At 38.3% G+C, this 14,147-nt stretch overlaps 1 protein-coding gene across 1 annotated transcript in view; it reads right to left on the bottom strand.

The window, feature by feature from the left end:
* LOC121517949 (formin-like protein 13) overlaps positions 1 to 12,252 on the bottom strand; it is an 86,739-nt gene extending 74,487 nt beyond the window's left edge. The window contains exons 1-8 of the mRNA XM_041800073.1: positions 12,118 to 12,252; positions 10,340 to 10,468; positions 8,767 to 8,847; positions 6,516 to 6,689; positions 6,209 to 6,366; positions 1,713 to 1,901; positions 878 to 1,535; positions 446 to 608 (exon numbers count right to left, since the gene is read on the bottom strand). Coding sequence (XP_041656007.1) covers positions 446 to 608; positions 878 to 1,535; positions 1,713 to 1,901; positions 6,209 to 6,366; positions 6,516 to 6,689; positions 8,767 to 8,847; positions 10,340 to 10,468; positions 12,118 to 12,192 — 1,627 coding nt within the window. The 5' untranslated portion in view covers positions 12,193 to 12,252. The remainder of the gene's footprint in view (positions 1 to 445; positions 609 to 877; positions 1,536 to 1,712; positions 1,902 to 6,208; positions 6,367 to 6,515; positions 6,690 to 8,766; positions 8,848 to 10,339; positions 10,469 to 12,117) is intronic.
* Between the last annotated feature and the right edge of the window lie 1,895 nt (positions 12,253 to 14,147).

Here is a 14,147-nt window from a genome sequence, read left to right as displayed (position 1 = left end):
TTGAGGGTGCCAATAATTTTGTCTGGCCCATTTTTTTGAGTTTTGTGTAAAATTATGTAAATTTGGTCTTTTTTCTTAAGATTTTTTGTGTTGTTCCAATGCACATAAAGGAAAGAAACACATGTATACCAAAAACATTTGTTATTGCAACAATTTCTGGGAGAAATGGTGTATTTTCTGGAAAAATTTCAGGGGTGCCAATACTTTCGTCCATGACTGTAAAACTGTCTTAAATGACCTGGCATGTTAAACTAACAGATTCTGACTTCCACAGCACCCTTTGACTCCTATCAGACTGGGAAAACCTCCCACTGTGAGAGCCATGTGTGAAAGGGAACTTCTAAAAAACATTAGGAACAAGCTCTCCTGAGGTTTTCTGGCTAAATGTTAGGACTTTGGGTGTGACAGGCGGTGTAGAAACTCAATCATGATGTGTTTTACTCACTGAAGTTGTGTGCGATCTTTTCATTGAGGATGATGTGCTGCATGTTATTCGTCTCAGACACGGTGAACGACCCCAGATCTTTAACGGCAAATTGCTCCAACAAGCGCGGCGTGTCGATTTTAATCTTCCCATCTCCTGCATGTACCCAAAATGATTTTGCAATCTGCAAAAGAAACAAATTAATTTAGATCTCAGACAAGTCTACATTAGGAGGAAATCAATGGTTGCAATAGAAAAGAGCAGCTCTAAGGAGAGAAACAAAGAATAATACACCACAATGATGCAGAATGAGGAATAATGAAGTGAAACTGAGATGAAACTGACCTTTGTGTGGGCTGTTTCTCAATGAGATTGTTTTTAAGATTTATACATAGCAAACTGAAGGTATTTTTTCTGTTAGATGTGGTTTTAAGTGGAAATTGTTAGTGTTACCTTCTCTGAGCTGACCAGGTCCCAGTGGAAGGCCTTGGTTCGAGGTTTTCGTGGATTTAGAACAAACTTTAAGGGTAAAGGAGGCGGGGCGGGGATGAAAGGAGGTCGAGGAGGTTTCACAACTGGAGTAACTGATTCGGGGGTTTCTGGCACTATTAAAGGGGATTTGGGGGCGGTTTGAAGGGGCGAGGGTTGAGGAGAGGTGGGTGAAGATAAGGGGAAGACACCAGGAGAGGTCAGAGATGGCACAGAAGGTGAATTTTCAGCCTCAGTAACTTGAGACTGAGTCTTTTTTGGGCTGCGAGGTTTAGGCACCAGCTTTGTATAATCGGCTGAAGGATGGCTTTGACTCGTGTCTCCTGCTGATAAATGATCCCCTGCACTCGAAGGAGGATCTGCATTTCTATAATCAACCGGAGGAAGAATGATGCTCGTACAACCTCCGCTTGACTCCAGCTCTGTTTCTGTGTCTTCTGTGTCCTCCACGTCTTCGGCTATGCTGATGTTTCTGATTGTCATATTTTCCAGAAACACTTGTTCACCCATGGACTTCCTCTTCCAGTCTTTGCAGAGTTTGTCGATGGCCTGGACCCAAGCATCCCGCTCCTTCTGGACTGCACCAGGGGACAGTGTCTGATCTGGTGCAGGAACCTTGAACCTGCAATGAATCCACCAAATTTGATCTTTCTTTAAAGCTGAAATTCACCAGCTGGATAACACTTTAAGTCTAGATTTGTGACATCATAACTCAGATTAGGCTGCATCATTATTTCTGTAATGAAAATGCATATATAACACAGCAAGCAGCTGGAGAAAAGGGGAAGGTATCACTCACTGGTAGTTATTTTTGGGTGTAACCAGAGTGAACGCGTCAGGGCTGGGAGGTTTCTGAACGCTGGTGTCTCCGTCTGAAAGGTGGATCACGGTGGACTGAGGCACCCACGTGGTCACCTCACCATCAGCAGGGGCTCGCCGCTTTAAGGGGGTCAGGGTTAACTGACCCGGGTGGAGCTGGACCTCGTATCTAAAATAGAAATATGAGGGATCAATTTGAGGATAAGTTCCAACACTATGGGGCAGAGAAGTGTCCATAGAGCAACAGTACCAACATGTTCTCAGGATGACCAGTGGATATAAAAAGTCTAGAAATTCCTGATTAAATGCCATATTTTTGAGGTGTGAAAAAAGAGGTCAATAAGGACAAAAATGTCATTAAATAAGTATATAGATATTTTCCCCACTTTCTGAATTTATTCTTTTCATCAAGCCAATCCTGATTAAAACTACCAAATATTGATTTAACCCCTGAAATGATGGGTTGAATCCAAGAAGTCACTGTTGTTTCTTGTGAAAATTTTTGAAAATTTAGTTACATTTCCAAGAAAAAATATTGTCATGTGGCCGTGGGAATTTTTTAAGCATGATCCTAAATACCTCATAACAGGAGCAACAAAATTGACTTAGATGCATTATTAGTAGGGCTGGGCAATTAATTGCAGATTAGATTAAATCACAATATGACCTGCTGCAATATTTCTTAAACTTGAAACCAGTTTAATATTTTTTGCAGCAGCAGATATTTCATGCATATTATGTAAATGTTCAAATTTTTTTAGAATAAGAATTTCTGCTTTATTTATGTAAATGTTATTTTATTAAAAATAAGATGACATAAAAACAATCATCCCTTCAACATAGCCACTGATATCATATTTGTAATATGAGCCAAAAAATCGCAATTAGATATTTGTTTTAATTTTTTTATATTCTATCTAATATTGTGTAGGTTACAATAAAAGAATACTTAATTTCCATTATTTATTGAAAAATATATAAGACAAGGAACCCAAAAATCAACAAACATTAAATCGCAATGTTTGGGGAAAAAAATCGCAATTAAATTATGTTCACTCATTGTTCAGCTCTTATAATTAGGGGAGGGTTTATCCGGTCAGATTTAAACTGTACCACCCAACTAAGTCATTCGTACAGAAAAAATGTCTTCAAAAAACTTTGCACGCATGATAATCAATTTTATTGCTTATCTCTGACACATCAAAGACATTTATTTTAAAAAAATAAGCTAATCCCCATCATTTATAAAAAATACGTTTTTTTGTATTTGTAATTTTCATATTAAACAGTGACTTTGCCCATCCAAACTGGCATTTAAAGGGTTAAAATACTCAAGTATTTTATAGTTTGATCAGGACTCATTATAGAAAAGAATTAAATTAAAGAATGGGTATGAAAAAAATGTTTTTAAGTTACTTTTTAACAGTGCAGTCAAATTGTTTTATTAATTAATCACAGGGTCAAAAAATGCAAAAGCAATCAAAAATGTCTGCTGATTAACCACACTCTGATGTCATCTCTCAACAAGCTAAAGTCGCTTTGTAGCTTCAATTCCAGCATGTAAAAATTCTCTCTGCTCTTAGTTTTTTGGGTTTTTTTTCAATTTTATGGACAAAAATCCATATTCTAGCGGTTAACACCATCCTAGATTGACTCATAAGTGGACAGTCTGTGCTTGGTCTCAACTTCTTCCGTTTCAGAAATTAATAAAGAAAGTTAAATTAATAGAGTTTTGATGTGATTCAGACACACGTCCTTTCTGATTGTTTTGTAACTATTAATATGAAATCTTACAGTAGTGCAATCTTTCTCAAATTATCAACATATGTGATAAACTTCAATTAATCAATAACGAAGCCTGTAAGTAATTAGTTTATTTTTTTAATCCAATGGCAGCACTATTTTTAATGAATGTTTTTTAAAAGTGTACATTTTTGTCCTGAATGACCTAATAGAAAGCAAAATTTGCACCAAGTAACTATAAGCCCATAAAAATTTTTAATTGGAATTTAAAAATTTATCAAGAAATAAACCATCCCACCAAAAATTAATTAATTAATTAAAATTAATTCACCCTTTTGGATAAAAATGTCCAGTGATACCAGAGAGTTATTGTAACCTTAAACATACACGATTTTGATTAAATAACAACATCATTTAGGAGAAATGGATAAAAATGAGTTACTATAACAAAACCCTGGTTGCATTAATTTCAGTTTGTCATTTGGACTATTTTGATAGTAGTCGTCTATCTGTATACCCCCATATCAATTCAAAATCTGTCCGATTACAGGAACATTTCATGTCAACCCGCAGATTAAGGTCTGGACTCTGGATGGGCCAGTCCAACATGTTTATTTTCTGGTAAAACATTCTTTTGTAGATTTGCATGTATGTCTTAGGTCACGTCACACTCAAAGATTAAATTCCTCTTCATCTTCGGCTTTCTGGCAGATATCCGGAGATATTTTTGCCATAAAACGACTGGCATTTGGAACTGCTTATTAACTCATGAGTCTATGAATGGTGTGAGTGTGGAAGTTGTGGAGGAGTTCACCTATCCTGACAGTGTAATCCATCAATCCACTACCTGTGAGGCTGAGATCAACAGCAGACTTTGGCCTAACGTCTGGAGCAATGGGTTTGCTGGGCATGGCAGTGTGGCACTCCCAGTACCTGAGCATGCAGACAAAAGTCTGAGTCTTTCAGTCCTTGGTCCTCCCAGTCTTACTTTACTCTTGTGAGGCCTGGACGCTGACTGATGGCCAGACATCAGGGTCATCTTAAGCTCAAGCGTTGTATTAGTTTAGGAAATTTCAAAGCCAGAGTTAGGCCAGCCACACACTAGACGATTTTTTAATCTGAAATTATTTTTAAACCGCAAGAGCCCACAGACCTCAGGACAAATTTCAAAGATTTTCATCGTTAATCCTCTGAACGCACACACTAGACGACTCAGCCAGACTGTCAGATCACTGGAGACAACACACCTGCCGACCTGCCAACGACCTCGCGTGACCACGTGACTTCAAAAAAAAATAAAAATAAAATAAAATAAAATAGCACAGATGTCTGTCGATACCATCTTGCTGTCTCTCCACAATAGGCTGTCCTGGCATGTGTTACAGGTGAAGCAAAAATCATAAAACATGGGAAAGACTCAGGATAAAATCCTTGGTGAAATTAAGTTAAAGTAGTGTTTCCGGTTGTGAGCAGTGAAAGTATGTATGATCCGACTGTGATGCTACCCTGTCTGCTCGCTCTCATTGGTTGTTGTGGGTACTTCGTCAGCAGCACTACAATTTTGGCTACGATGCGATTTGGAGCAGTAAAACAATCGTGTTGACACCACACACCTGAGGATTATTCAGGCAAGCAGTCCTCTGCGACGAGGCTCCTCTCGGGATATGCCCCCACGATTGTTGGGGGGGGGGCAAATCTTGCAGGCATAAAATCCTGTAGTGTGTGGCCTTAGGGAAATTTCGACCAGTGTATGCATGTTTTCCAACTGAATGATGACTGTAAGGGAGTTTTTTTGTATCTCAGTGGGAATACTCCTGGTCAAATAAAGGATTCAGTAATCTGGTCTAGACACTTGGGGACAGTTGTGTGCATCATGGAGAGGGCAGCTGGGAGGATACCTGGAGAGACGGGGCATGGGCCTGGCTCAGGCCTGGAAGATGGCCATTAGGAGACTGGAGCAGTACAGGACCAAGGTTGACACGGGGAATTGCTGAATCAGCAAATGCTCCCATACCTGACCTGAGCTCCTGAGAGGTTCTGTCTGCTTTTATCTGAATTGTTTACTGTTACTGAACAGAATTTTTGGGGCTTGTACTTTGCAAAATAAGCAATTTTACTTATAGGGTTTTATAAAAAATGCTATTCCTTCCTATTCATGACATAGTCTCAGTCACGATTGCAGCTCAGATGATGTTCAGTTGGGACAACAGCACACGTTCAAGTTTTAAACCATTAAAGGAGTAGAATCACTAAACTGTTGCTTTTGACAAGGTCAGTGCTGATGTTTGGGCTTCCATTATGTTTTTCAAACAAATACTTAAATTCTGGACCTTTAGCCGTGAGGAGGGGTTCTTTCAAACACTCCGAGCCCCCTGCCTACAGAATGGGTTGTTATCTGCAGATCAGCCTCTCTTCAGCCAAGTTTAAACTTTAAAAGCTTGTAGAGTAGAGAAGTGTTTTTGAAACTCTGCTTTCAAGTCATAATAAAAAAAAAACCCAAGGTTTGACCAAAGAAGGTAGAAGGTGAACATTTTTTAAAGTAGTGCATTCAGAAAAAAAAATATTCCACTTTTATAGCTCGTCTTTTCTGGCTTAAGCGTCTCATCTCTGACCTTTCTGATCTGGTATCTCTGAATAAACAAAGCTAAAGTCAGAGGGAGGTTAAAGTAGTGTTAGAAACTGGAGGTCCGCCTTTTTTCAGATGTTTTTGTGAAGAGAACAATGCTCCCGTACTTCACCCATCTGAAGGACGCCAGGCCTCCTCTGTGCAGCAACAGGACGCCCTCCCGAAGGCTCTCTGATGCTTCAGGCTGCTGACTTTTTTTGGCACTTCCCTCCTCCGAATCACTGTAAATGTTCCCATAAATGATTCGATTCAGCAGCTCCATCATCTGCTCCAAAACAAGACCAGAAACACGAGAAAGGTCCCAAAGAAAGCTTCAGTACAAAACAGCCATAAAAGATGAAAACAATTAAATATTTTCCCCTTAAAAGGGCAGTTTTAAAACATACTGTTTTAATCTAGTTGCAGTGTTGTCACCTTGTATTTGTCCTCCATTGATTTGGCCTCCAGTTCATAATCATGATGTTCTTTAAAGGAAATTGAGAACCTGGTGCCTGCTCCATCTTCACAGCTCTTCACGTTGGAGAAGAGGAGTTGTCGTTTGATGATGCCTTTCTCTATGCTGCACAGCATTTTGGTCTTGAAGTCAAACTGGGTGGTGAAAAAAGAGGGTTTAAATTATTAAGAGCAGCTCTCATATTTAATTAAAACTACGAAAATGATCAGATTTCATCCTTTAATATGTTGTTTTATATATTTTTAAGCCATGTGTATGGGCTAATTTAAGCAGAAATATATGGTTTAATTCTACTTCTCAGATATTCAGGGCTGATTTTAATTCTAACCTTGAAATTAACCAGCAGGTTAAGTTTTTATTCTTATATTTCTGCACAGATTTTCATCAAGAACGTAATGTAGAGACAAAGGGGTGATGACTGGCTGCTCAGTGTGGGTGAAGTGGAAGAATTGTTAAACAAAGTTAGGTGCTACTGGAAAACAGAAGGAAAAATCCTAACCAAGCATGGTGTCTCAGTCCTGATGAAGACCAATGTGGTCAAAACATGTCAGATTTCCTGTGACTTGGCCATTATAAAAAAGGCTTTTTAATGGTGTTTCCATCCTCATTTTTTCATGCTTGGAGGGCCTGGTTTTCTCTTTGTATACTGGTAAAACTAGATTACATTTCTACCCTCTTTTTAAAAAAATCCAGAGCAGCAAAACACAACCAGAAGAGTTAACTTGCATGTCACCTTTTGATCAGTGAATTTGTCTGATAAGAACCAGTGTCGTCACTGGAGCAGCCATGTCTGCAAAAGTGAGTCTACTTTTCATTCCTAAATTGTATGCATCTCAAAACAGGCTTTTGGTATTGAAACAGACTCTCAGTTTCTGCTGCTTGACTTCAGGAAAAAATGGTCATAATGGAATAAAGATAAGGGAAGCAGTCTGATAGAAAGTAGAGCGACCAGCAGAGAAGTGTAAAAGTATGACTCTGCCTCTGACAGGCTTATGTTAATATTCCTATCCAACCAAATGAAGGTCAGCGTTAGTTCATGCAGCACATGGTAGTCATACGCCCTGCCTCCTAGCTCCCACAGCCAATTACAGCGCTTTCCCTCAGCACAGCAAGCATTTTAAATATGCGGTACTCCTCACTAATCCCTGCTTGCCTTATTGCTGATGCACCACGCTACAACTGGCAAAGCTCAACCTCCTCCCCCCCAGCCTCCTCATTTATAGCATAAAGCTTGTTTCACCCTCATATTCAGATTCACGCTACTATGGATTAACTGCTTTTGAATTTGTTCCATTGTATTCAGTATGGATTGTCATAAATGTATATGTCCATATGGGGATTTCTGGCTATTTTCTGGATTTTCTGGAAAGTCAAAGCATGCTGCTTGACTAACCCAGGCAGCATCGTTAGAGCAGAGCCTTCTCCACCAAGTTAAACTGTATATCCATTTGGCAATAAAAATGGTTAAATGTATGACAAGAGTGCTCCTTACTGAAATGGGGGTTTATAAGTGAGTATACTCTACGGAGACTAAAAAATAGGTGGGTATACATCCCCTGCACTGGGTGTCATGGTTAAACTGGTGCTGAATTACCTAGTGGCACCGTTAAACATTCTAGAGCACTGATCCCTTCATGATTTTAAGAATTTATCAGTGCTTTTGAAGACATTAAAGTTGCAAGGAGAGCGCTTTCAGAGTCACAAAGCACATTTGGAGACATGAATTTTAGAAAAGTGAATAGAAGGTGACCTTGCAGATGCCTGCAACATCAGTTAATTTGACTTTGTGACTCCATCATGCCACAAAGTTTCCCAGTAAGGCCAAGCATTGTCATTAAAATTCTTCATTTAATAAATGAATGAATAAATCAATAAGTTTTGGTATTGCGCACGAAAATTCCAGTGTGAAGTTTCTCATATTTCACCTTCTAATGACATGTACTGCATATTAACTAACACTAACATGGTAACACGCTACAATAAGAAGGTAAGAGTATTGTCTTGACGTCATATTAGCATTGCTGCTGTATTATGAGGACGTTAGCAAGTCCGAGAAGTTCAGCCTGGGGAGCAGTCTGCTCTTAACCTTTGGTCAGGTTTTGTATTTTTGTCTTTTATTATAGTATCAATAATTAACACTAGCCTTTATTATAGTAGGCCAGAAAGTACGGTCTAGACCTAATTAATGGTTTATTGCTTGTTTAAACTCACCTGAAGAACCCGCTTCTGCCACCTGTAGCGGCCATGTTTGTGAATACTGAAGTTGTACTGGGAGGGTTCTTGCTCTTCTAACTGCAGACAGAAAAAGACAAAGTTAGATATTTCAAACTGAGACAAAAAAAGCACCTGTAAGGATCTTTTAGCTGTTGTCCTTTGTTTTCTTTTCCTGCTAAGGTGTCACAGACGCTGCCTGGCATACATTCCTGTATAAATACACTGTTGAGTGAATCAAACAAGTCAGACAGATTTGTTTTAACCACTTCAGCCGGCTGAGCAGCTTATTAACGCGGCATTGTTTGAGAAGACAAAGACAAAAGTAGGTCATGGGTGCAATTTACCAGACAGGTTTCCTGAAACTTAAGAGTCAAAGCAGGTCATTTATTGGATGTTTTTAGGGCAATGGAAGCCGAAAAGAAGCTAGAATCAGAGGGACACATGCAGCTAACCCAACATTTTCAAAGTGTAAACATATATGAATCCTATGAGATAAGATATTTGTTTTATAACACCGGTATTTTTTAAATTAAAATCTATAAGTGCGGTTTTTTTTTTCCGTTTATCCTGCAATAACCATGTTGGCCACTTGGGGGCGGCAGAAACAAGTTTAAAAATACATCAATATCACTGGCGCTTACTCAGTGTTGTCACTTTTTTTAGTTAATGAAGCAACAGCATTGGTATTCAAAGGTGGCCTCTGAGATGTCTTCCAAAATAGAAAGAAAATGTTAAATATAAATTATTGTGAAAATATATTCATAAAATTATTTCTATGACTCATAACCAGGATACAAAGCCCATGTAAACACAATCCCTGTCTAATTCTGTTACATTGAAAGCAAAGCTAATTATAGTCCTTTTTAACAAGTTCCTTGTTTGCATAAGTAAAGCTGATTTTAATTCAAAACTAAGTCCTAGGCCCTCTGCTGGGGCTCAAGCCCCTGATAAAGCACTGACTTTTTATTGACCAGATTATGATATATATATACATGTCCTTACAAAAGCAAACATGCCACACAAAGAGAGCTCTGAACAGACTGCAAAACAACCTGGAAACTGACCAAAGTACACGTCTTCTCTCTGACAAAGCATGCAGCCAATCACAGTCAAGAATTCTGGGATGACCGTAGGGGTTTGCTGAATAAATGAGTTTCTAGGTTAGCCATGGTCAACCCTCGCCCTCCTGTTGTTACACTCATGGTAACTACCTAGTAGTGAGTGTGCAACATTAATAAATGAACGCTATGCATTTTAACTTACCTGAATTATGCATGGATGCTTATTAAAGTGGATGCAATCATTGTAACTCAAAGCTCATATGAGATTAGTTGGGGCTTGATTTCTGATTCTGTGCTTCATGAAGCTCCATGGAGGACTCAAAGCATTTTAACTTCATGTTTTGGATTTCTTTTCTCTTCAGTAATAACACTATTCATAGCTTATTCTGCTCATAAAGGTCTAAAGCAACAATACAACCCTTAAATCTCCATTTTAGTAAAGTAAATGTGAGCATTTCTTAGATTACACCAGCAAAATATCAATGAAAGTTGATCTAAATTGCAGATACCTCTTCCCCCTGGCTCTTCTGTTTCTGCAGCTCCTTCCTGTCCCTCATGGCCTGGTTCAGAGCGTCATCGATGGACAGCTCTCCTCGCTTCACCTTGTTCATGATGCTCAGCTGCATCTCGTTGCTCAGCTGAAAGCAAAACATGGTAAATTAAAAGCAGCTGCATTATTATGCACCATTTTTGTTGTTGTTTCTAGAAAGTAGAGGTTACACGCAATTTATGAAAAATGAATTAAATATTTGGTTTATATTTTCCAAAGCATGCATGGTAATGTAATAAGCTATATGTGCAAGAGATCCTACAATAAATAACGCATTACTCTCTATTTTGGAGCATTTTGCAACCTTTCATGAGGCTTTTGTGCTCCTTTTTCAACAAGGGTCATCAAGTACATTTGCACAAGGGCCAGATTTAGTCTTGACAGAGGTTCTGTGGGCTGGACTTTCAAATAAATAAAAATAAAAAGATAATATTTTGGCCTAATTAACAAATTATTGTATTAATATTTTCTTTCAAACCCCAAACAATGGGTCCTCCCCAATGGTAATTTAGCACCAATATTAACTATTTTTTTTACACTTTTTAACCCTTTTTCACTACTTCATTTGGCCATTACTGCCACATTTTTTGCCACTCTTAACCCATTTTTAAAAATATGCCACTTTTAAACCAATTTTTTTCACTTTTTGCCCATTTGTCTACCTATTTAAGCCACTTTCCTGCCAATTATTGCCCATGAGAGCTACTTTTAAACCCAATTTTACTACTTTGCCAGGGAATTTTTGCTATGTTTTTACCACTTTTTATACTTTTTGCTCCTTTTTGCCTCTTTAACTTGATTTTTCCATACTTTTATCCCTTTTACTACATTTTCCTTCATGTTTTATCCCCTTTGTCAATTTTTATCTCATTTTAAACCCTCTTTCATTACTTTTTTGCACAACTATTGCCCCTTTCAACACATTTTTGGTACTTTTTCCCCTTTTTCCTCTTTTACCCATTTTGCTATATTTTAACCTCTTTTCACCACTTTCCCTGCCAATGTTTGCCGCTTTGTGCCACTCCACAACCCATTTTGACAGTTATCTAGCCCTTTTTGCAACATTTTTGCCAGTCTGAATTTTTGTAAACACAGATCAAATTTTAAGTCATTCTAAAACCATTTCAATTTCAATTATTTTGGGGTGGATTTAACAGCTGCAGCCAAAAGATACCCTGAAAACCTCAACATCTTTTCTAAATCTAACGGGGGCCGGATAGGAAGCTTTGGGGGGCCTGATATGGTCCTCGGGCCGCCAGTTGATGACCAATGTTTCACACTAATATGCAGAGCCTATCTTCAAAAATAGTGAATTTCTGCTCTGTTCATACAGATATCCATAATCCACTGAATTAATCAGCCTCTGTTCCCTGGAATCTGAAAGAGGAACTGCTAAAGTTCAGTCATTATGTACATCTTAATGCTACTACAGGACTGTTACTGTCAGCGTTAAATCAGTCGTTGTCAGACATATTTCTGAGTAATAGCAGTGTGTGATCACTGTGGGAAACTACAGCAGGGAAGTCTGGTTGAATTGAGGAAGTAAGAAACATTAGAGAACCCCAAACACAGAATTAAAAAAAGTCTAGCTTCACTGCACATTGTGACGTTAATGAAAGCACAGGGGCAGTTTCTTTTAACTGTACACAGCTTTTAGTCAAGCTGAAATTCACAGAAGCAAAGATTTCACACCTTTATACATAGATTTGTGTCTAAGTATATGAAATGATGTCTTACCTGTGGTAAGTCGTCTATGTGTTTATCCACTTTAGGTACATTGTCCCTTTTCCTTGGTCCTAAACTCGACATCATGTCTGCTAAGAAGTCAAAAATTCATGCAGCTATGAAGACAATGCTGTTTTATTCTCTTAGAGTAAATTCATTAAATGTGTTTGTTTTTGTAGTTTTGTCCCAACCACAGATTTGCTTCCTTTCCCGGAGAGAAGAAACCTCCCCGTGATTTGGGTCACATTATTTTTACCACCGCCCTCCTCCTGCTCAGGTTACACTTCTCTAACATGCAGGTAAGGCAGGCTGTTTCAGTTCAGACACTCCCACACCAACAAAGACAGGACAGATCAACACTTCCCGTATGATTGCATGTCTCAACCTGCAGGACAATGTGCCTTATCTGCAGCTTATCCAAGAGGGAGGGCTGAGGAACATGCTGCTCTTATCAATAACCATTACTGTAGAATGCAACATCTGATTTATATATCTCATAGCTCACACATAAACCCCAAGGAAAAAAGTAATTCACTTATATCAAAATGATTTTAAATGATGGTTTTATTTATTAAGGGAAAAAGCCATCCAAACCTACCTGGCCCGATGTGAAAAAGTCACTACCCCCTAAATCCACGCCACAGAAGTGGCTGGACCCCTAAAAACCCAGAGAATGGGCCCTAACTGGTTTAGATTTATTGATGACATTAGTGTGTGTTAGAGCAGTATTATTGGTGCTAGCATCCTGACTAACAGTTACCTCATTATGGAACTAAAAAAATGTCTGATTCTCGAATAATTTATTTATGGTACTTTTTAATCACTTCACCACTTTTTTTATCCTTTATTACCACACCTTTTTGCCACTTTAATCCATATATGCTGTTTTTTGCTCATTTTCACTCATTTTTGCACGTTTTGCTTCCTTTATCCCATTTTTGCCCTTTTTCTTCCATTTCTGCAACATCTTTTTGCTTTAATTTTTACCGACTTTAGCCACTTTTTTGCCCATTTTTGCCACTTTTTGTCTCTTTTTTGCCTATTTTTGCCCATTTTTTTCAAAATTTTCCCCCCACCTTTTTCACGTTTTTGCCCTTTTTCAACCCTCACTGTCACTTTTAGATCACTTTTTGCCACTCTGCCCATTTCTGCAACCTCTTTTTGCAACTTTTTGCCTTCTTTAGCTGCTTTTTGCCAGTTGTTGCTGTGTTTAACCCATTTTTTGCTGCTTTCCTCAATTTTTGCCACATCTCAACCATATTTGCCACACTTATCCCATTTTTTCCCTTTCACCCATTTCTGCCACTTTTTTACCCTGTTTTACAATATTTCCAATTTTTGGCCCTTTTTGCCACTCTCTGCCCATTTTGCAACAACTTTTTGACTACTTTAGACTTCTTTTACTTTTTTTTTTACCCATTTTTGCCACTTTTTGCCCATTTTTGCTACTTTTTGCCCACTCTTCCCCCCTTTTCTCACTTTTTTGCCATTTTTACCTCATTCTTGCCCTTTTTAACCCATTTCTGTCACTTTTTCTAATCGATGCATCATCTTTTGAAACTTTTTGCCTGCTTTAGCTGCTTTTTGCTAGTTTTTGCTAAATTTAACCCATTGTTGCTGCTTTCCCCAATTTTTTGCCTTCTTCTGCCCATTTCTTTCCACTCTTTGTGTTTTTTTTTCTACTTTCTCCCAATTTTGTCACTCTGAGCCCATCTTTTACTCTTTTTTTACCACTTCTAAACCATTTATACTACACTTTTTATCATTTGAACCCATTCTTTCCACTTTTCACTCATTTTTGTCTCTTTTCACAATTATTCCATTAGTAACTACATTCTATAAAAGTTGTCTCAGTTCCTTCTACTTTATTTTCTGGCATCCTGACATCATGGCTCGGCTATAAAGTCCAACATTAATTTTCTAATATATGAGTATCATTCAGGTTAAAACTAAAACATGGTTTCAAAGCTTAACTTTACAATTGATCATGATATTTCTGACCTCCGTGGGCCCAAGAAAGTTCTCCCCTTCATCCCTCCTCA

The sequence above is a fragment of the Cheilinus undulatus genome, linkage group 11 (genome assembly GCF_018320785.1).
Source record: "Cheilinus undulatus linkage group 11, ASM1832078v1, whole genome shotgun sequence".
In the NCBI taxonomy this organism is placed as follows: domain Eukaryota; kingdom Metazoa; phylum Chordata; class Actinopteri; order Labriformes; family Labridae; genus Cheilinus; species Cheilinus undulatus.
Note: the sequence above shows the minus strand (reverse complement) of the source record. Positions and strands in the feature narration are given on the sequence as shown.